We start from the raw sequence: 23,133 nt of genomic DNA, 5'->3' as shown, positions 1-23,133 counted from the left end.
TGTACAATAGTTTCATCGATCACATTTGCCCCGTATGGTTTTTTTCTCTTACCATCATCCGTTGGTTTGGTTCCTTCATTTGCCATCATTATTTCATGAGAGTTTTAACGAAACACTTCCGGTACTGTTCATTTTTAACGAAAAAACACATTTTTACCTTTTCCTGGTATTATTCACTACACTTTTATTTGTCATTTTTCATTAAAACTAAAGTTTTTTTGGATTTTTCGGTAGTTTTCTTTTATTTCATAGGTAAAGTCTGTCAAGGATAACGAATTCGTAGTAAAAATTTGGGCGATACGGTCTAGTCTTTAACCCTACATCTCCCACATCCTCATTATCTCTCACATCTTAATAATGAGGGTAAACTGCTTATTTCCCCTCCAAAATTTTTAATTGGAAAATCAAGGACATAAACTATTTTTTTTTGTTGATTTTTCCCTGCCATTATTTTTCATAAATTTCATCTAAATTAACGTTAAATGACTCTTTTAAGGAAAAAATGGTCACTTCGCTAGACTTTCAAACATAAAAGCTATAAAATAACATAGATTTTGCATAGGTCGACATTTTAGAAATATAGAGTTTTCAATTATTTTAAAGAACAAAACGATTGAATTGCCCTCACATGTTGTGCACATGCTTCTATTTAACATAAATTTGGATGGAATGAATAAAAAATTAACAGTAGGGGGAAATCGGTTAAAAAAAAATAGTTTGAGTCCTTAATTATCCAATTGAAAAGTTTGGAGGGGAAATCAAAAGCTAATTTACTTCAAGGGATCTATGAGGAGTTTACTCTAATAATGAAATATCATTTGACAAAAAATAAAAAATAACATAAAATATCGTAGTGTATGCACATAAAACATAAAATGAGAATCGACAAGCACATCAATTTTTTTTTTTGTTTTTACACAGTTTTATTTTTAATTTTTTTTGAGAAAAAAATACACAATTTTATTTAATTATGTTGGATGTTTGTGTTTGATTTATTCAGTTTGGTAGGAGAAAAATACAAGGAAAACTAATGAAAAATGTTTGAAAGCTTTGATTTTTAACTATAAGGATAAAATAAAGGGTAAAATGAATAGTATCATGATTGACTTTTTAATGTAAAAATATGAATTTTGGTTAAAATGAACATTGAAAGTTTTTCGTTAAAGTTCTGTATCAAATCAAGGTATCATTAGGGTGATACACCGTGTAGCACAACCGACCTCTTATGCAAGTAGGATTTTTGTCCGAACCAATCTTATAATAATTTAACTTTGTTTTTACTTGATTAGCAAGAAAATAAGAATATTCCTAATCCTAGAAGGAAAAGATAAATTAGTCAGCACCAAGCGGCCGCCTTGGTTTCCTTTCCTTTGAGAGAGAGAGAGAGAGAGAGAGAGCGAGACATGGAAGGAGGGTCAGCGTTCAACAAGCTCGAATACCTTTCGCTTGTCTCCAACATTTGTTCTGAACTCGAAGCTAACCTCGGCATATCCGACAGAGTCTTGGCCGAGTTCATAGCCGAGACAGGTCGCAACTCAGACGTTGTCGACGACTTCCAGGCAACCTTAAAACAAAAGGGTGCGGACATGCCGGAATATCTCAGCCGTTCCTTGTTGAAGATCATCCACGCTATTCTTCCTCCAAAGGGAAACCCCTCTCACTCTCACTCTCACAAGAACCCTGCCGCCATTGAGGAAGGAGTTGAAAGGATTCAGAGGAGCAAGAGGCAGAGGGATGACGATGACGATGACGATGTTAGGACCGGGTACCGATGTAGAAGGAGGTATTCGGATTCGGAAGAGGATGAGCAGGAGAGATGGGAGATGAAGCAGCTGATTGCCTCCGGTGTTTCGGGTGCTGCAATGCGTGATGGACACGAATTGCAATTTCGAGAAGAGGGTTTTGGGGAAGAAGAGCATGAGACCGAGTTTGATGAGGAGCAATTAGCACTTTTGCAAGGGCAGAGTGGATACTCGATTGATATGTCACCGGTTAGGATTGTGCCGAATCCCAACGGGTCATTGAGTCGTGCAGCAGCTCTTCGATCAGCGCTGCAAAAGGAGAGTAGAGAAATAACAAGAGTGGAAGAGAACATGAGGCTCAATGCAGCTCCAAAGGATTTGAATCGCGCTTGGGAAGACCCTATGCCGGGAAGGGGTGAGAGGCATTTTGCACAAGAGCTTCAGGGTGCTACTGCTGCTCGCTTTTCGGGTTATGACAGGCCCGAGTGGAACAAGAGTGCTTACGAAGGAGCCCTGGATCTTGGGCAGAGTTCAAGCCTTTCTCTTTGCGAACAGCGCCAGAGCTTACCAGTTTACAGGTTGAAGAAAGAACTGATTCAGGCTGTGAAAGAACATCGGCTTCTTGTTGTCATTGGTGAGACTGGTTCGGGTAAAACTACGCAGATAACTCAATATCTTGCTGAAGCAGGTTACACCACAAGGGGAAAAATCGGTTGCACTCAACCGCGAAGAGTTGCAGCCACGTCTGTGGCCAAGAGAGTTGCTGAGGAATTTGGTTGTCGATTAGGGGAGGAAGTTGGGTACTCTATACGATTTGATGATTGCACTGGACCGGATACTGTGATCAAGTACATGACCGATGGGATGCTTTTAAGGGAAATTTTGAGTGATAAAAACCTGTCTCAGTACTCCGTGATCATCCTTGATGAAGCTCATGAAAGAACAGTCTCCACTGACGTTCTTTTCGGATTGCTGAAGCAACTTGTTGAAAGGCGACCTGATCTTCGCTTGATTGTTACTTCTGCCACATTGGATGCAGTGAAGTTTTCAGATTATTTCTTTCATTGTCAGATATTTACGATTCCTGGTAGAACTTATCCGGTAGAATTAATGTACTCGAAACAGCCAGAAAGTGATTACTTGGATGCAGCTATATTGACTGTTTTGCAACTTCACTTGACTAAACCCGAAGGTGACATACTTGTGTTCCTGACGGGTGAGGAGGAGATTGAATTTGCTTGTCAGTCTCTGTATGAAAGGATGAAAGTACTCGGTAGAGAAGCTCCGGAATTGATTATTCTACCAGCTTATGGTGCCCAACCGAGTGCAGAGCAATCGAAGATATTCAAGCCTGCTCCTTCAGGGAAGAGAAAAGTGGTTGTTGCTACCAATATTGCTGAAGCCTCTTTGACCATTGATGGGATATACTACGTAATTGATCCGGGATTTGCAAAGCAAAATGTATTTAACCCAAAGCTTGGGATTGATTTACTGGTTGTAACTCCAATTTCTCAAGCATCAGCCAAACAACGAGCTGGGCGCGCTGGGCGGACAGGAGCTGGGGAATGTTACCGCCTTTACACTGAGAGCGCTTTTCACAATGAGATGTCTCCTACCACAGTTCCAGAAATCCTAAGAACAAATCTTGTGCATACTACACTTATGATGAAAGCAATGGGGATACACGACCTCAAATCTTTTGATTTTATGGATCCACCGTCATCCCAAGCGCTCGAGTCTGCCATGAAACAGCTGCAAAGTCTAGGAGCTTTGGATGAGGAGGGGTTACTGACCAAATTGGGTAGAAGAATGGCAGTGTTGCCTCTGGATCCACCTTTATCGAAAATGCTGCTTGCCAGTGCGAACCTTGGATGCAGTGATGAGATTGTGACAATCATTGCCATGCTTCAGGCCGGAAATATCTTCTACAGGCCTAGAGCAAAACAAAGCCAAGCAGATCAAAAGAAGGCCAAGTTTTTCCAGCCTGAGGGAGACCATCTGACTTTGCTCACTGTTTACGAGGCTTGGAAAGCCAAGGATTTTTCTAAACCCTGGTGTTCTGAGAACTTTTTACAGTTTCGGTCATTGAGCAGGGCAAGGGATATCAGGAAACAGCTTCTTACTGTCATGGGCAAGTATGAATTAGAGGTTGTAAGTGCAGGAAGAAATGTCGTAATGGTCAGAAAGGCAATAATTGCTGGATGCTTCTTCAGAGTAGCAAGAAAGGATCCAAAGGAGGGTTATAGAACCTTAGTCGATAATCAGCAAGTTTATATCCACCCAAGCAGCGTTCTTTTCCAGAGTCAACCAGCTTGGGTCATCTACAATGAGCTCGTGATGACCGCGAAGGAGTACATGCGTGAGGTCAGTGCCATAGAACCCAAGTGGCTGATGGAGCAGGTTCCAAGATTCTTTAAGGCGGCAAATCCTACAAAGATGAGCAACGGCAAACGTCAAGAACGTACTGAACCACTGTATGACAGATATCATGAGCCCAACTCATGGCACCTGAGCAGAAGGCATGCTTGATTATGTATAGATAAGAAATTTTACAGCTCTTGTGTGCAGCCACCTCGTGTAGATATATTTCACCACCTCATGCAGATATATATTCCTGCCAAAATTGTGCCTTCGGGGTTGTATGCTACAATATTTACTTTCCACGGATTATACACATGTATGATTTGCTTACTTGTCCTTCATTTATCAATCTAGTTTACTTATCTCTTTCTGTCTTGTTGTGGAACTAGTTGACTTATCGGATCTTGCTGAACTTTAAAGCTGAATCACAGTTTGTTGCGTTGATATGTAAGTACATTATGGTTGTTGCTGGTTTGCAGAAGTTGGCTGCATTGAGGTTGAGATGTGTTTTGATGTTTAACCGGATTTTCTGCTACAGCGTTATTTGCATTTATGTTGGATTTTGGTTTTAGTATTAATGATTTTTCAGACGGACATCTTGGAAGTGATACAATTCTACTGGATCAAAAAACTTGTATATGATTTGCTTTATACATCTGAGTACAAGCTTCTAGTTGTGCTAATCTGCTTCTGTTATTGCCAATTTGAATGAATGTTTGAACAAGTCTGTCTTAAGTGGAAAATTGATTCTTAGCTCTGATAATAATCTTGCCTCGACTTTCGGATTAATGTTCCTTGATTGCTCTGATTTATAAAGATTATCAATTTTTACAGTGATTAACATTTCTCTGTTTATGTTTGAAGAGAACTAGTGCACGATCATCATTCGTTTGTGGAGTGCCAGCAACATTTCTCACTTCATGTTTTTACGGAACAAGTGCACGATCATCTTTCGTTCGTGGAGTGCCAGAAAGGACTGTCTGCAGTGACTCTCCGACTGCCAACTGCAGGTTTTATATATTTAACTCTGCACGTATCAAATTGTCAATGAGTGAGGCTGCTACTTCTACTTGTGCAGTCGCTCTCTCTTGACGAAGTTCAGTCTCCATCTCCATACGTTACGATGCGTTTACTCATGTAATAGGTTTTACAGACGCAGTTAAACAACATAATATTTTCATTTTGTTTTGTAGCCATCTTATGTTGCTAATCATGAGACTCTAGAAGGTAAAATGGGGGTTATAAAATACTCTGGGGATCTACCTGGGTCTTACTATTGACTAATATTTCATCCAGTTTTATATATCTCATCTTATTTATCTCAAGCCTGATTCACGAGGTGTAAGTCATAAATCAAAGATGAAGTGATAAATAATTGAATACATGTAATAATTTGCACTTGATTATCTCTCACATGACGTAAGATGCGTGATGTGAGTTAAAGATAAGAAGTGATGATTAACCTGTTACAAGAAGAATTTAGCGCTTGATCTGGTGCACAAAATGTTCTAAAAGACGATAGGCGCTAGTCAAGCGGTGGATTGTGGCCTAGCGCCTAGGCGGTACCTATGTGGATACGGGCGTTTCTAAGGTGCGGACCTAAATCGGATGGAGGAGATGAGCCGAGTGTATCTGTGGAACCGGGTGTTTGAGTGTATCTCAATACCCGTAAAGTTCATGGGTAAAACCTGGGAAAATTTCTGGGAAAGCCTGAGGAAGTGGAAGGGAGCTGGAGGTGCATTAGGGGAAGAGGAAGGGAGTTGGCCTGAGGAAGTCGAATTCAGTCATTTTTGTAGTCAATTTTGGGGTATGAGCTAAAATTGGTAGTTAATTCTAGTGTATGTGCAAATTGATGTAGAACTATCTTCTGTCTAATTGCATGCTTGCAGGTGGTCTTGGCCTGTCTGGTGTTGTGTCAGTATTGTTCACAGGAATGGTAAGTGGACGAATATTGCATCCTGTATGTTTGCTGTGATGAGACTTCGGTCACAGTCTTATTTTATTAGTCTTTCAATTTCTTTACATTTTTTGTTTCATTTTCCATCTTGTCCATTTTGTATAAATCGCTGTATTTTGGTATGGAAACTCTTAATCAGTTTGCCGAATGATTTTCTGCAGGGCAGCTAATGTTTTTTTTCTTCTTGTGCGTATTTGGTCTACTTGGTTCGACTTGGATCTGCACAGAGACTATATTCACAGCAACCACTGTCATAGTGGTTCTCAGACTTCTGACGGTACACAAACTGATCCCTGTCATCAATTTCGAATCTTCTTCAAATGTCTGGTGAATATTGAGGACATGTTTCCTCTAATAGATGTCTGTAGAGAAATACGTCGTCTTGAATACGTCGTCTTGCCCTTTGTTAAAATACTAGTCATGAATTGAATCTGATTTCTGCACTTTGTCAATATATTGCATCCCAAATGCCCTTGAACTGTTCCGAGGATACCAACAAGTATTTTGCTCAATTAAAAAGCTCGTAACGATATTATCTGGTCTTTTCTGTTTCACCATATCCATGCTCTTGCACCTCCACTGAAAGTTGTTTATCTGAAATGGCTCCATTTCAGAAAGGAGCAAAAGTTTTGTTCGGAACAAGGGGTTTCTCGGCTTTCCAAAATCCAACATAGTAGTTGGATGGCTGCATTCAACAAGAATGAACTTATACTAGTGACATTTTCCCCCAATGTTGTGAGATTTGGAATGTGTTAGAGTTTTGGTTTCAATATTTGTTGTATATTTCATTATGAATGTTACAAGAGAGTGAAGGCAACTCTTATAGAGAGCCAAAGAAAGCTACAATAGATTGTAAGATAACTACACAAACACAATCCCTAAAATCTGCCCTAACAAGTGGAAAAGCAAAAACCAAATTACAAGTAAAGAAGCTTTTACAAGCAACTAAGAAAGGTTGATGTAAGGTGAATGACAAGCTATGGAAAGTGACTTTAGCCTATGACTTAGCTAAAGTGAGGATGACAATTCATACATACAACCCATCCATACAAACCGGTTTCAATACACCCCCTCAAGCTGGATCAAGGGGATTGATTGATCCAAGCTTGCACAACAAACGCTGAAACTGAGTAGAGTCTAGTGCTTTTGTAAATAAATCAGCAAGTTGATCGTGGCTGCGTGTGAACACGGTGTCTATCACCTTGGATTGAACTTGAGCACGAATATAATGGCAGTCAACTTTAATATGTTTGGTCCTTTCATGGAATATTGGATTGGAGGCAATGTGCATGGTAGCTTGGTTATCACAATACAAGGACATAGGTGCCATGCTTGTGAATCTGAGCTCGGAAAGAAGACCTTTCAACCATATGAGTTCATAGGCTGTTGTTGCCATAGCCTATACTCAGCTTCGACACTAGATCGAGCAATAACAGTTTGTTTCTTGATTTTCCAAGTGACAAGGTTCCCTCCAACAAATGTGCAAAAACCTATTGTGGATTTTCGATCAAGGACATTTCCAACCCAGCTAGCATCTGTGTAGGCCAAGATGTGATTTGATCCATTGTTCTTCATAATTATCCCCTTTCCTACTGAGCCCTTGAGATATCGAAGTATTCTCTTGATGATTTCCCAGTGAACTAGAGTAGGAGAGTGCATGAACTGACTGGCTATGCTAACTGAATATGAGATATCTGGCCTAGTAATGGTGAGATAAATAAGTTTCCCAACCATTCGTTGATAAACACTAGGGTCCGAGAGAGGTTCACCTTTTTCATGCCACTGAAGTTTGCTAGCTAGGGGTGTCCGAGTTGGTTTACATTCCATTATGTTAGCTTCATCTAGAAGATCGAGAACATACTTTCTTTGATTCAAGAACAATCCCTTTGAAGAGGTAGCCACCTCAATTCCAAGAAAGTATTTCAAAGGCCCCAAGTCTTTAATGGCAAATTTTTGGTGAAGTGACTGCTTAAGCGTTTTGATTTCACTTATATTGTCACCTGTAATAATTAGATCGTCAACATATATAAGCACAACCAATTTGCCAGCAATACTACTTCGAACAAACAAAGAAGAGTTAGCATGACTCCTTTTGAACCCTGCAGCTTCAAGGACTGAACTAAGCTTCGAATACCAAGCTTGAGGGGACTGTTTGAGACCATATATGGATTTGTGAAGTCTGCAGACCTTGTTGGGTTCATTTTCTCTTGGATGACGAGGAGACAACTTCATGTACACTTCTTCTTCAAGATCCCCATGAAGAAATGCATTCTTCACATCCATTTGGAATAAGGGCCATGCATTATTGACTGCCACAGACAACAATACCCTCACTGTGTTCATTTTGGCAACATGAGCAAAGGTCTCCTTATAGTCAATGCCATAGGTTTGAGTAAAGCCTTGAGCTATTAACCGAGCCTTGTGTCTTTCAATGCTTCCATTAGAGTTGAATTTGGTCTTATATATCCACTTACTTCCTACGACCTTCTTGCCATTTGGAAGATCCACCACACTCCATGTTTGATTGTCATTCAGAGCTTGAAGCTCTTTAGTCGTAGCATCTTGCCACTCAGGCATGCCCGTGGCTTCATGAAAATTCATTGGTTCGAAAGTGTGGGACAATTTGTTAAGGAAAGAAGTATGAGAAGATGAGAATCTGTTATAAGAAATGGCTGCAAAGATAGGATGCCTTACAGTGTAAGTAACATACTCTTGTAACCTCACTAGTGGATGTTTATCTCGTGTAGGATTTCTTCTTGGTGCACTTATAGCTTGTTGATTTGGTTAAGCTTCTGATGGTTCAGAGGAGCTTGGCACTGCATCAATTGCACTCTCAGTGAGTTGAGAATTATCAGTGCTGATATGAGCATGAGTGACTTCATGAATTTCTGTTGGAATAGGCAGTGGAAATAGGTCCATTCTTCCATATTAGCATTAGTCTCCAACCCTTTGTGGAAATAAGGTGAATATTCATCAAATCGCACATCTCTAGAGACTGCCAGCTTCCCCGTGTTAATGTTGTACACTTTATAACCCTTTTGAGAACTGGCGTATCCCATAAACACACATTTGACAGCTCGAGGTCGAGTTTGTCACGATGGAGAGCTTGAATGTGCACATAACAAGTACAACCAAAAGTGACAAGCTTATAGGCCTGCCGTTCACGACTTCAAAAGGAGATTTAGTATTCAACACCCGAGTTGGCAGTCTATTAATGATGTATGTGGCAGTGAGTAGAGCTTGAGACCAAAATTTCTTAGGAACATTCATTTGGATCATAAGTGATCGAGTTTTCTCCAATAAGTCTCGATTCTTTCTCTTTGTTACACCATTTTGTTGTGGTGTACCAACACAGCTAGTTTGATGCAAAAGGAAGTCTAGTGGTGTACCAAATATCAGAGTGAACAAGCTCAAAAAGTTTACTAGTTCTAGAATTAGAGGAAACAAAAGGAAGTCTAGTGGCTTTTGACATTTGACAAGTTTCACACTCCAGTGTGTTTTTACAAAAAAAGGGAAACAACTTGGTCATCACATGTTCTGAGGGATGGGCAAGGCGTTGATGCCACAGTTGGTGTTCCTGAACTTGACTTAAGTTGTGTTGACCCTAAAAACTACCAAGCCTACGTGGCGCGCAGGCTGAGTAATCTATAAGCTAACTATGTCCTTTGGTTGAATGCGGGGCGTGCCAACTCATCGGTCGAGCTCGGCCGAGGAGTAAATTTGTTGATTTGCGTTGGGTGCGCGGTTGACTTATGCGTCTTGCGATTGCGGCCGAGGAAGGAACATGTATCGGCCTCTTGGGTCATCGAACCTGAAAACAAGGCTACTATTCTTATGAAGTTCACAAATCGTCGTCGTCGGATTCGGTCACAGGGATGGTATTCGTTAGAATAAACTCACGCCGAATTGACACCAAAGTGTAAGGGCACAAATACTCGAAGCAGATATGAGTCTTAATAGTGAACGTGGTTCGGCCGTTTGACTGCCGAACTCTAAATCCCACTTGAGAGTATCCAATCATAAAATAACTCGGCGTGCAATGCGCCGAGCTCAGTAAGCTGTAACACCTCACTTCGCCGAGAAGGCCAATGAGATAACCTCAATCAATAAGGATTCGGAAACCCTTTTCGACCGAGACTTGGATAGGTAACCAACCGTCCTCACCGCAATGCTGTTGATGCCAACGGAAGATGCTACGAGATCGGCTGATTCTACGGCGACAGAGCTATCTATGCCGACTGAAGATATCACCGGTTGCTTTCATAGTGCTGTTGATGCCAACGGAAGATGTGTCAGCGAAAAGAGAAAATAAAAATCTCAAGTTGTTGAGAGAGTTTGCGCATGGCAGTTTTGTGTTGAATTAAAGGCCCTTTGAATGGTGCACGACCTCTTGTATTTATAGTAGCTGTATATCTTTTGCTTGGCATGGCCAGATAATTTTGCAGAGTTCCACTGCAACTCTAATTCGTGGAATTGAAATTGATCCACATTAGAAACCAAGGCACATCCCTCAAATTGATCCGTGATATTTTTCCTTGACTTTTCAAACCTAATAAAAGTTAGGCTTTATCATATCTCATAAAAAGCCTAGCCCACCTAGACTTCTTATCATCAAAGCTCCATCAATAGCTTTTAAACCTATCTGACAACATCCATCACCATGCAAAAAGGCCTAGTCTACCTAGGTTCCTTATCCCATCATTATCCAAGACCATGACTTTAAAATCCTCAAATCCCCAAGCTTTTCAATCTGCACGTTCATTGCCAGACATCCAAATTAATTTGAACTGTACCTCTTACTTGAGGATATAATCTGCATCCTATCCATCCCGTTTAAGAATATGCCAAGATAATTCATATTAAAAGATAATTATGATAAAAATCATAATATTATCCTTTAACAAAAATATCTTCACTTTTCCATCCGACGGTTGAGAACTATGCTTACTTAACGGCCTTGATTACACAGGCCGATGGTGTATATATGAGGGCTCAATGTGCTCGTTGCCCCCTATTTTCTTAAGTATCAGTCAAGGGGCCGAATGGTTAAGAAAATAATTTATTTTATATACATATTTTTAGCAAACGAAAAGAAAAGTGGCTGAACCATAGTCAGGAGGAGGCCAACGATGCTTTATTCCAAGTTGAGATCTTGTAATAACAAAATTTTCAAATTGAATTCGCTCTCGACCGAATAAAGAATTTTCTCCAAATATATTTGACTCGGCGAAATATTTTTCATTTTTGGCTGCCGAATGTGTTGAACAATTATTATGCCCCCCATGCATAACAATTTCATCAATTTCGGCGTTTAACTCAAACAACTTAGCCGAACAGGATTTCCCCATATCAGCTTTATCACCAATAATCATGTCAATTAGCGTAGTCTCGACGTCTAAGACCATGTCTCCAATTACCATATCAATCGATGTGGTTTTATGGTCTGAAGACGTGTATCGGTCTTGTTCGTCATTGGAACACTCATCTGACGAATCATTTTCCAAGTTGATTTGTGACTCAGAGATTTGAACTTTTTCTTCTAGGCCTACCACACTTTCAGTCTCGACCGAAAACATAGGTGGTCTTTGTTCTTCGGCCAAATTAACAATTTTCTTAGGCCGGATATTGGTTGTGGCCGAAGTGGAAATTTGCCCCCCGGCCTCTTGCCTTTCAGAAATTCTTCCCAATCTCTCAAGAAGTTATTTTTGCTTCTTCAATAGGCGATGACACTCATCCCTTGAAGCCTGATCGAGATAGATCATGTAAACTTCGTAGTTTTAGCACGGGTCCCACTGGGCGTGCCAAAATGTTGACCGTAAAAACTACCAAGCCTACGTGGCGCGCAGGCCAAATAATCTATAAGCTAACTACGTCATTCGGTTGAATGTGGGGCGTTCCAACTCGTCGGCTGAGCTCGGTCGAGGAGTAAATTTGTTGATTTGCGTTGGGTGCGCAGCTGACTTCTGCGTCTTGCGATTGCGGCCAAGGAAGGAACACGTCTCGGCCTCTTGGGTCCTCGAACCTGAAGACAAGGCTACTATTCTTACGAAGTTCACAAATCGTCGTCGTCGGATTCGGTCACAGGGATGGTATTCGTCAGAATAAACTCACGCCGAATTGACACCAAAGTGTAAGGGCACAAATACTCGAAGCGGATATGAGTCTTAATAGTGAACATGGTTCGGCCATCTGACTGCCGAACTCTAAATCCCACTTGAGAGTATCCAATCATAAAATAACTCGGCGTGCAATGTGCCGAGCTCAGTATGCTGTAACACCTCACTTCGCTGAGAAGGCCAATGAGATGACCTTAATCAATAAGGATTCGGAAACCCTTTTCGACCGAGACTTGGATAGGTAACCAACCGTCCTCGCCGTAGTGCTGTTGATGCCAACGGAAGATGCTGCGAGATCGGCTGATTCTACGGCGACAGAGCTATCTATGCCGACTGAAGATATCACCGGTTGCTTTCACAGTACTGTTGATGCCAACAGAAGATATGTCAGCGAAAAGAGAAAATAAAAATCTCAAGTTGTTGAGAAAGTTTGCGCAGGGCAGTTGTGTGTTGAATTGGAGGCCCTTTGAATGGTGCACGACCTCTTGTATTTATAGTAGTTGTATATCTTTTGCTTGGCATGGCCATATAATTTTGCAGAGTTCCACTGCAACTTTAATTCGTGGAATTGAAATTGATCCACATCAGAAACCAAGGCATATCCCTCAAATTGATTCGTGATATTTTTCCTTGACTTTTCAAACCTAATAAAAGTTAGGCTTTGTCATATCTCATAAAAAGCCTAGCCCACCTAGACTTCTTATCATCAAAACTCCATCAATAGCTTTTAAACCTATCTGACAACATCCATCACCATGTAAAAAGGCCTAGTCTACCTAGGTTCCTTATCCCATTATTATCCAAGACCATGACTTTAAAATCCTCAAATCCCCAAGCTTTTCAATCTGCACGTTCATTGCCAGACATCCAAATTAATTTGAAATGTACCTCTTACTTGAGGATATAATCTGCATCCTATCCATCCCATTTAAGAATATGCCAAGATAATTCATATTAAAAGATAATTATGATAAAAACCATAATATTATCCTTTAACAAAAATATCTTCACTTTTCCATCTGACGGTTGAGAACTATGCTTACTCAACGGCCTTGATTACACGAGCCGATGGTGTAAATTTGGGTCCAAACAAGTTGGCACTGAGTTTTTTGACAAAATTGGACTCCTTTGAGAGATAGTAGAGTTCATTCAAGAAGAACCCTTCACCAATCTTCTTTTGAGTAACTCGGTCCTGAAACACAACATTGTAAGGGGAAAATATGGCAAGACAATCTAAGGTTTATGTGATTTTTCCTATTGACAAGAGCTGAAAAGGAAAAGAAGGTACATAGAGAGCAGTGGAATCAGTATGCTCACTTAGCAATCTAATCTTTCCTTTCCCTAGAATAGGTTCCCCTTTCCCATTTGCAACAGATACATGAATTGGATCAATTGTTCTTTGAAAATCGTGGATACTAGAGGGTTTATTAGTTATATGATCAGTAGCACTAGAGTCAATAATCCAAAAATCATATGTAACATTTGCATTAAGAGTAGTGGAAATGGCATTGATAATACCTGGAATATTTCCTTTCGATGTGTTCTCTGAGTTAGCCAAGAATCTAGCAAATTTCCCTAGCATTGCAGTAGGGTTTTCAGGTGTCATTTCATCAGGTTTAGTGCTTCCTTGCTTCTTTTGAAGAAAAGCAGCAAACTCGTTGATCAAAGACACAAGATTTGTTAAGAAATTGGCCATCCCATCAGTTGAGGAACAAGTTGAATGAAATGCTTTTGGAGTGACTCCACCCTTCCCATCTTTGATCATCCTGCCTTCCCTATCAAATTTAGGCTTTAACTCCGGATGAAGAATCCAACATTTTTCTCTCAAATGTCCTTTCATGTTGCAATAAGAACATTTCCAGTCTGCTTTCTTGCCAAGCACCCTATCACTAATTGCTTTTTGATTTGTTGTGAAAACCCTAACTTCAGAGTTGGATTTGGGCTCAACGATCATCACTCTTCGTCGAGCTTCCTCTCTCTGGACTGCATGACACACACTGGTAAAGGAGGGCAGCTCTTGAGTCATTAACAAGTGACTACATAGGTCTTCATACTCCGTTCCCAAGCTTGCTAAGAGTTGAAACACCTTGTCTTCATCAGCCCTCTTCAGTAGCACAGCGGAATCAGTCGTGTGTGGACGATACATATCGAGTTCATTCCACATGGATTTCATACTTCCAAGGTGTTGAACAAATGAGTGATCACCTTGTTTTAAACTAGCCACACTCTTCTTCAGTTGAAAGATACGAACTGAGTTGTTTTGGCTGCCATACATGTCTTTGACAGACTCCTATAGGAGAAGGGAAGACTCTAAGTAGCTGAAAAGCTCAGACAGTTTTGGCTCCATGGAGTTAAGTATCTAGGATATGACCAGCTGATCAGTAGCATGCCATGCATCGTAAGTTGATGAAGTGGATTTTGGGGGCTCAGAGCTTCTATTGATAAACCCTAGCTTCGATCTTCCTCCTAGAGCAAGTGACACAGCTCTTGACCCAGGAAGGTAGTTGAACTCGTTCAGTAGCACCGCGCAGAGTCGTTGATTTGGTTTGTTCTCAACCCCTTGGGTTAAGTTTGGGGAGGAGGACGAGGCACTGTCGGCATTAGACACATTTTCTTCTGCCATCTCTATCGATGATGAGCAAATGAAGAAGTAAAAAAATGAACAGAGTCAGGACCCTATGGTTCCTGCTCTGATACCATGTTGAGTTTTGGTTTTAATATTTGTTGTATATTTCATTATGAATGTTACAAGAGAGTGAAGACAACTCTTATAGAGAGCCAAAAGAAAGCTACAATAGATTGTAGGATAACTACACAAACACAATCCCTAAAATCTGCCCTAACAAGTGGAAAAGCAAAAACAAAATTACAAGTAAAGAAAGCTTTTACAAGCAACTAAGAAATGTTGATGTAAGGTGAATGACAAGCTATGGAAAGTGACTGGTGAATGACAAGCTACTGGTGAATGACAAGCTATGGAAAGTGACTTTAGCCTATGACTTAGCTAAAGTGAGGATGACAACTCATACATACAACCCATCCATACAAACGGGTTTCAATAAAATGTGTTGGTTGTTATAGGAGTGATGAATTGAGGCTATACAGCTTGGTTTTGTAGTGGTTTATGTTATATTGATACGGGTTATGAAATTTAAGGCTAAATATTATTTGTTATGAAAGTTTGTGAACACTAAAGATATACGCACTAATTTAAACAATAGACCAAGTTAGCATTTGTAAATGGTACTAATGACTGACTTTATAGATAAGTTTAATTTGGATGATCATAACATGTCACAAGTCTCACAAGTCATCATAATAAAATACCAATTTTGGATGATAAATTGTAACATCATTAGGTACTTGGTGTTATGTTACATAATATTGTATAAGTTTCATGAGCATTTGCATATTATTTTTTTTTTCACATTTTTCACAATTATAAATTAATAATTATGAACTTTTTTAATATAATTTGATTTTCCTACATAATACCAATGCATGATAAAAAATTCATTATAATTAATTTACAAGTGTGAAAAATGTGAATAAATATGCAAACACACGTGATTGCATCCTCTATACTTTGACGATTGCTTCATCGTTGTTTGGATTTTACAACCCTCCAAACCCTCTTGAGTAGTATTTTAGGGGAGTCATTATTTAATAAAAATTCATACTAATTAACGTAAAAATGGAAAAAAAATATGCAAACCTTTAGGACCACACATTCTACCCTTTAGCGATGGTTAGATCGTCATTTGTATTTTTGAAACCTTCAAACCCTCTTGAATAGTGTTTTTTCAGTGACTTAAAAAATTATTAATAATTAATTTACAAGTGTGAAATATAGGAAGAAAAAAATAATATAGAAACACTTGATGACATGGCCTACAACTTTCGTGAAGGAGTCAACTTCAAAACTTGATACTATAATCCATGAACCTTAATGACAAACTCTAATCGTCTGATTGTCGTTTACATTTACCCTTTAATTTTTCATTACTGGAAACAGTTTTTTGGAGCTTCTTTTTAAAAAGATGATCTTGTAATGGATTGAAAAAGATGAATGGTTTCAATCTTTGACATCAGGTTTCGATTTTTATGGTTCCTGCAAATATTGTTCGATGTTTATAAACTCTCTAACCACTATGGAACATCGAGCAACATTTGTACTAACCTTAAAAATCGAAACATGATGTCAATGATCCAAACCGTTCATCCTTTTCAACCCATTATATAATCATGTTTTCAAAAAAGAAACTCCTAAAATCGGTTTTTGGTGATGAAAAATTAAAGCATAGACGTAAATGAAAATCAAGATGGTTAGAACTTGTCAATGAGGTTTATGGACTATGGTGTCAAGTTCTGGAGTTGGAAAGGGATCGGGATAAGCAGAGCGAAAAAGGAAAGAGAGGGGAACAGAGAGAGAGGAGAGGCAAAGACATTTGTGGACAAAGTGGGCCGGTAAATAAATGCACAGAAGAGAAACTCGGTTTCACTTGAGATTATATCTAATGGATTATATTGGTCCGTACGCAAAGATCGCATATAGTAGTCCGCACCTTAGAAATTGCCATGCGGATATAAATTGGGCTTCCATGTTAGGCTTGGGCCCAGACAATTTCTTTTGCATTCTTTTTGTACTGTCATGTTTATTTTGTTGATTATTTGATGGGCATGGGTATGTATGAATCAGTGACTTGAGTTTTACATACCCTTTTTGACTTTTTGACTCCTCTCTTTATTTTCAATTTTCGAATTAAATAAAATCAAATGAAAATAATATACAAGATTAAATATGGGTGTATGAAGACTACAAAAAAGTGTGCAAAGCAATTTCAGATAGACAAACATGTTTTTGACAACGTTTAACATGAAATATAAAGGTCTTTTGAATAGACTTGGTAATTTCTACACGACCCGTTAACACGACACATAAACGATACAAAAATAACAAGTTTTGGGACAATACGATAACTGATTGGGTTGTTATCAGGACACACGATAAGAATAGGTTTACACGAAGGTGACACGCAAGTAACCCGATTCGACACGTTAAGAAAAAGTTATTTTGGTGATTTTAATTTTCTAAACTACTAAAAAACTTACTATAAAATACAATAGCTATAGTGTATATGTATATATTGTATATTAAATCTGTATTATTATTCTATATAAATTTAAAAAATTTAAGTTTTATTTCTTTATTTTTTATAATATACTATAGGCAAAGAGTGAGATTAAAAAAATTATAAAACACTTTATGTAACTGATGAGTAGATTTTATATTATATATTTTACCCTAATCTTAGTATATTTTGGTTAATATATTGGAAGAATTTTGATACTTTGAATTGTATTTTCAATATAGGACTTTCGACTTCCTCTGGAGCAAAACAGGACCAAATGGACGAATTTTGGAGTAATTCCAATTGGAGGACGTTCGTGAGTCACTTAGCTTGATCGTATCAAAATTTGGGATTTTTTCACCAAGCGGTTATTTTCTGGCGATGAAATAAAGAAGCAGTGCACAGTGCTGGAAAATGACGTTTTTGGGCTTAAATGACGTTTTTGGAGCCCAAGATGACCTCGGATGGGTTTGTGGCCTTCTGGAAAAGTGTTCAGAATATTCCAAACATTAAATCCAGCTATATTGGGCCAGTTTTGGAGCAGCTTATGGGCCAAAACGTGGTTGTTCAGATTTTAGATGAATTTTGCTATTTTTATTTAGGGTTTTTATTAATTTTAGTTTGCTAGGGTTTGTGTGGAGGCTTAGCAAATATATTGCTTGGCTGTCTACAGTTTTAGAGAACGCTTTATTTTATGCAATATTGGAGACAGAGAGAAGTGCTAGGGTTTTGAAGATTTTCTACTTGAAGGTGTTTTCAATCATTTTCTTAATAATATTTTCTATGATTTCAATTATAAATATGCAGAATTAATTTCTTTTGCTAGGGCGAAGCCTTGAGCCTTAGCATGAATATGTGATTTTTATTTAATTGCTTATGATTGATTGCATGCGTACTTTGAATTGTTAATCACCGGGATAAAAACTATCTAATTGTTTTAATGCCTGATCACCATTGGGATTTTTAGAAAAGTAATTTGATGCAATTTTGGTCGGAAGGTTCCCTGAAATTGACGCTGGCTTCTTGTGATTAATAATTGTAATTTCTCTTAGGATGAATATCACGTCTTAAGGATTGCATGGTTTTTCAAAAGATTTTCATAAAGCATAATGAGTCTTTCATGTTTAGATTTGATCCGAACGTCCGGACGGGTTGCATGTTAGATATACGTTCTATGTTGGAGGTTCCAAGTAGAATATGAATTAGGAAAATCTAACCTTCAAAGTGGCATGTGTAGATTATAAGTAATTGGTAAAAATTCGTAGGATTGCTAGGTGATGGTGGAACCCTAGTGCTTTCTTAATTTGATTTCTCTTAAAACTGTTTTCTTTTCTCTCTAGTTTTAATATTGCAGATTGTCTTATCATTAATAGTTAAATTCGTTTTTAATTTAAGTAGATTATAAAATCAATCATCTAAATTTCTACTTTACAATCATTAATTGGAATCTGATTTGTTTCGAATTATTTAATAATCCCTGTGGAGAATGACCTTGCGAGATCCGTTTATACTACAATAACCTTGTGATTCTAGCAAGTAAAATAGGAGGTTTTTATCGCATTCACATAAGCAGTAAAAATCCTATCAGTAACATCCCACGTCACCCAAGGGAGTGGATCCTGTAAGCCTTATATGTATATTCCTATCTCTACTTAGCATGAGGCCTTTTGGGAGTTCATTGACTGTGGGTTCCATCGGAACTCCGAAGTTAAGCGAGTAGCGTGCGAGAGCACTCCCATGATGGGTGACCCACTAGGAAGTTCTCGTGTGAGTTCCTAGAAACAAAACCGTGAGGGCGTGGTCGGGGCCTAAAACGGACAATATCGTGCTACGGTGGAGTCAAGCCTAGGATGTGATGGGGGTTCGGGCCGGGATGTGACACTTTAAAATGAAAATAGCAAGTAATTAAAAAAAAAAATACCAAACACAATACAAAATTATAATAATTAATTTACGGTGGAGTCAAGCTTGGGATGTGATGGGGGCCCGGGCTGGGATGTGACACTTTAAAATGAAAATAGCAAGTAATTAAAAAAAAAAAATACCAAACACAATACAAAATTATAATAATTAATTTACAAATGCAAAAAATGTGAAAAAAATATGCAAAATGCTCGTGATCACATCCTCTAGCTTGGAGTCTTGGTACATCATTGTTTGAATTTTTAAAACCATACAAACCCCTCATGAATAGTAATTTTTAAGGGAGTTCAAAATAAATAAAATTCATAATCATTAGTGTAGCAGTCTGAAAAATGTGAAAGCATATATAAACATGTAAGGTTCCTCAACCTTGAAACGCAACTCCCTTTGAACATTTAGTATTTTGTAGTAATGTACTAATGTTTTTTCATTAGGCTCTTATTTTGGAGTATGTAATGCTTGAAAGATAAATGTTTTTTTTTCTTTTCATTTTCATTATTTATTCATTTAAAATATATTTTCTTTAATAAGTAATGGGTCGGCTCATATTACCTGATAATATTAACGGGTCGAGTCATATTACCTGTTTACTTTAACGGGTGTTACACGACATGGCTCGTTAAGATATCGGGTATATCACGAAAACGACACGAACATGAAAAATATGACACAAATGCCAGTTCTAGTTTTGAGTTAGAAAAGTACCTAGAAGTGCTTTCTAAAAGCTTATTTTTCAAAGCACTTCAAGTGTTTTCTTAAGAAACACATGAATTTTTATTGAGATTTCCTACATACTTCTAATAGAAAGACTTTTAATAAAAACGCTTGTAAACAAAAATGCTTTATAGAAAAGCATTCCCAAGTACCATTCATCTAAAAGCAAAGGTATAGTCAAAATGTCATAAAGGATAATCTTTGAGGGTTAAAAGAAGTATAATCAACTTTTAAAACTTTAAATTTGATATTCCATATATACAACAACTGGGAGTAAACATTAATAAATTTAACAAATTTTGAATTACAATTTATTAACTTCTTTGTAATTCCAATCTTCAATGTTCCTTTTCCTATTTGAAGATAAGTTTATTTTCACTTTTTTGGTTTTTTTGAGGGACGATGGTAGATTCAATATTCAAAAGCCATTACAAAAGATCCTTACAAAAGCCATTTAAGGCACCGAGCTTTCCTCAACAAGTAAATCAATGATTAAACTTGGAGGAGATCATACCATTCACACACTTGACTACACGAAAGACCAAATCTTGTAAGTCTATGGGTGACAACATTAGCTTGTCAGTGGGTATGGGTAAAAGTAGCCTTAGAGATTTTTAGAAGTAACGCCTTGATATCTTCCACAATTTGTCCAACTGAAGACAAATTAATAAAGGAATCTCTCGTCGCTTGCACAATTTGAAGCAAATCACTAACAAATTGATTTTTTTGAAAACCTTTATTAACCGCCCAAATCAAGCCTTCTCTGGCTGCTATAACTTCTGCTTGAAAGGGGGAGAAGGCATCCTTAAAACAGCTACACTTCACCATTACAAAGTTACCAATATCGCCCCGAACCATAATTCCAAACCCAGCCACCCTCCGATCATTGTTCCATGAGCCATCAATATTCATCTTGATATATCTGGTAGTGAGGATAACAATTTGGAAGGTGTTAGCAACCGAGATCTACCCCTAGATTGCACAACATTAGTAAAGACAAACTCATGCCATAGATGAATAGCCCTAGTAGACCATAATTTTTCATTTCTTGATCCTCACAAAGCCCAACAAATCCTTAGGAATGGGTTGAAGTCGACATGAGAGATCTTTTCAGCGATAACCTCAATTCAAGCCACAGAGGAAAAATGATTAAGGTTCCTCAGCACAACCCTTAAGTGAGAAGTCATCCACGCACATTTTGCATATGGGCAATCCTGTTGGAAATGTGCCCTAAAACCAATCATATGATGATACTTTACGGACATTTCAAATGTTAAACTAATCTAGTTAAACATATAAAGGGCAAAGATTATTGTTTGAGCCGTCTCATATAAATGTTATATGCTTAAACGATAAAGTCCAAGGAATATGTGATTGGGAGAATGCAATCTAATGAAGTTAGATTAATGAGACCATTCTTTCGTAGACACATCCTAAATGTTCCTGATCATAGGATTACCAATTGGGCATTGACAGTCCGTTAAGATCAGTACGTACTGTGTCTTCTCTCAGGGAGAGTGACTAGTCTCGAGTCATTGGTGTGTGTGACATCAAGACAAGTACGTAGGTACTCAATAAGAGAATGAGTTCACTGAACGTGATCAACGAAGAGTTCTTATATTCCATGTCACATGAGAACTCATGGTTGGGATAATGCAAAGTAGTCATTTGACCTGAGGCATCATAGTTGTCTTGTGGTTAAGTCCTTAATCTTTGATTATGTCTAATTCACCCCCTAGGGGTGTCACGGCATCGTTGGGGTTAAGCCACTTAGCTATGGAGACAAGTAAATGCGCAACAAGGGATCTCTAACCTTCAAACAGTTGAGGGAGAATACTCTATGATATGATTTGGAATCTCTGGCCAGAGTATGAATGAGATTGGGGAATGCGTTCCAAATCACATTCAAGGAAATCATATAAGCAAACGATTCACATTGGATAGTAGACATGAGTAAATAAACTATCATACCAAACAATGTGGTCAAGAGTATTAGATTAGAGAAGGACCGTATTGCATTTGTAATCCCGAACTGAATAGGTTCTCTAACCTCTTCTGATTAGCTTGGGTAACCATGACATGCTGCTAGGCGTCAACCATGGTTTGTGGAAGCCCTATACGTGTATAACCACTAAAGGGAGAATTGAAAATTGTTTCAATTCACAATCGATGTAAAATTGTTTTAATCGCCCACTGCCTCGCTAAAAGGAACCTAATGGATCGCACACCATAAAAGGTAGAGATTGAAGATTAAACGGAAATGAGTAAGAATGATTAAATGGTTTAATCATTTATTTATGGCAAGGATTAATTAATATGTTAATTAATCAAACGAATTAGTTCGTTAAAGACTTCGGGATAGTTTTGGACCTTAAGGCCCAATGGGCTTCGAACGTCAAGCCCATTAACTTAAGTTGTATGACAATTTAATGAATAAAGATTCATTAAAGCCCAAAAGCCCATAAATCCCTAAATGGCCGGCCATATTAGATGAATTAGGGTTTTGGTTGTTTAGGTTACTTAAAGAAGTGACTATATAAATGACTTTATAGCCAAAATTCATTAAGGAAAAATTAAGGGTTTATTTTGGGGGAAAATTAGTGAGAATTGTCTCTCCATTTTCTCTCTAAAGAGGCCAACACCTTGGAGGGTACATCTAGCAATCCTACTACTCCAAGGTCACTCATTTCTTCTACAATCTAACCTTGGTGAAGAGACTTAGAGGTTCTCAATTTTGGGAACTTGGAGAACCTATTCTTCCATCCAAATCCATGGATCTAAGAAGCAAGGAATGAAGGCCCTATCTCTTTGGGTGATTAGCCTTTGCTTATGCAAAGAGGAATCTACAAAGGTAATAATTTCAACTCACTTTGTTTTGAGTTGATTATTGGTTCACCAATCTACTAGGCTTTGAATTTCATGGTAATGTTTTGTTTTTGAGTGCATGCAAGCATGATTCCGCCTTTAATTGTTAATTGCATGCTATATGATGTTGCTCAAATGAACATGTTTTCCAAAATAATTCCTTCAAGTGGTATCAGAGCCTAGGTCTAGTAGTTGGTGAATCCTTTTGGGTTTTGTAGTTCATAAGTTTATGATTTAAAAGTTGTAATTGTTACAAGCTTTATTCTTGCTTCTTTGAATGTAAATTTTGTTTGAAAATTTGCCATCTCAAATGTTGTAGATGT

General features: G+C 38.2%; 2 protein-coding genes across 2 annotated transcripts; one reads left to right on the top strand and one right to left on the bottom strand.

Annotated features, from left to right (window-relative positions):
- The first annotated feature begins 1,334 nt into the window (after positions 1–1,334).
- Positions 1,335–5,387, top strand: LOC126608021 (probable pre-mRNA-splicing factor ATP-dependent RNA helicase DEAH5). The gene is made up of 2 exons (XM_050275766.1): positions 1,335–4,419; positions 4,970–5,387. Exon 1 carries the CDS (start codon positions 1,404–1,406, stop codon positions 4,269–4,271), a length of 2,868 nt encoding a protein of 955 aa, XP_050131723.1. The 5' UTR covers positions 1,335–1,403; the 3' UTR covers positions 4,272–4,419; positions 4,970–5,387.
- Positions 5,388–7,422: 2,035 nt separating this feature from the next.
- On the bottom strand, positions 7,423–8,292 carry LOC126609254 (uncharacterized mitochondrial protein AtMg00810-like). Its single transcript, XM_050277221.1, has one exon. The coding sequence runs from the start codon at positions 8,290–8,292 to the stop codon at positions 7,423–7,425; it is 870 nt and encodes a 289-aa protein (XP_050133178.1).
- Positions 8,293–23,133: the final 14,841 nt, after the last annotated feature.

The sequence above is a fragment of the Malus sylvestris genome, chromosome 16, assembly GCF_916048215.2.
Source record: "Malus sylvestris chromosome 16, drMalSylv7.2, whole genome shotgun sequence".
NCBI classification, from domain to species: domain Eukaryota; kingdom Viridiplantae; phylum Streptophyta; class Magnoliopsida; order Rosales; family Rosaceae; genus Malus; species Malus sylvestris.
This window is presented reverse-complemented; position numbering and strand designations above follow the sequence as displayed.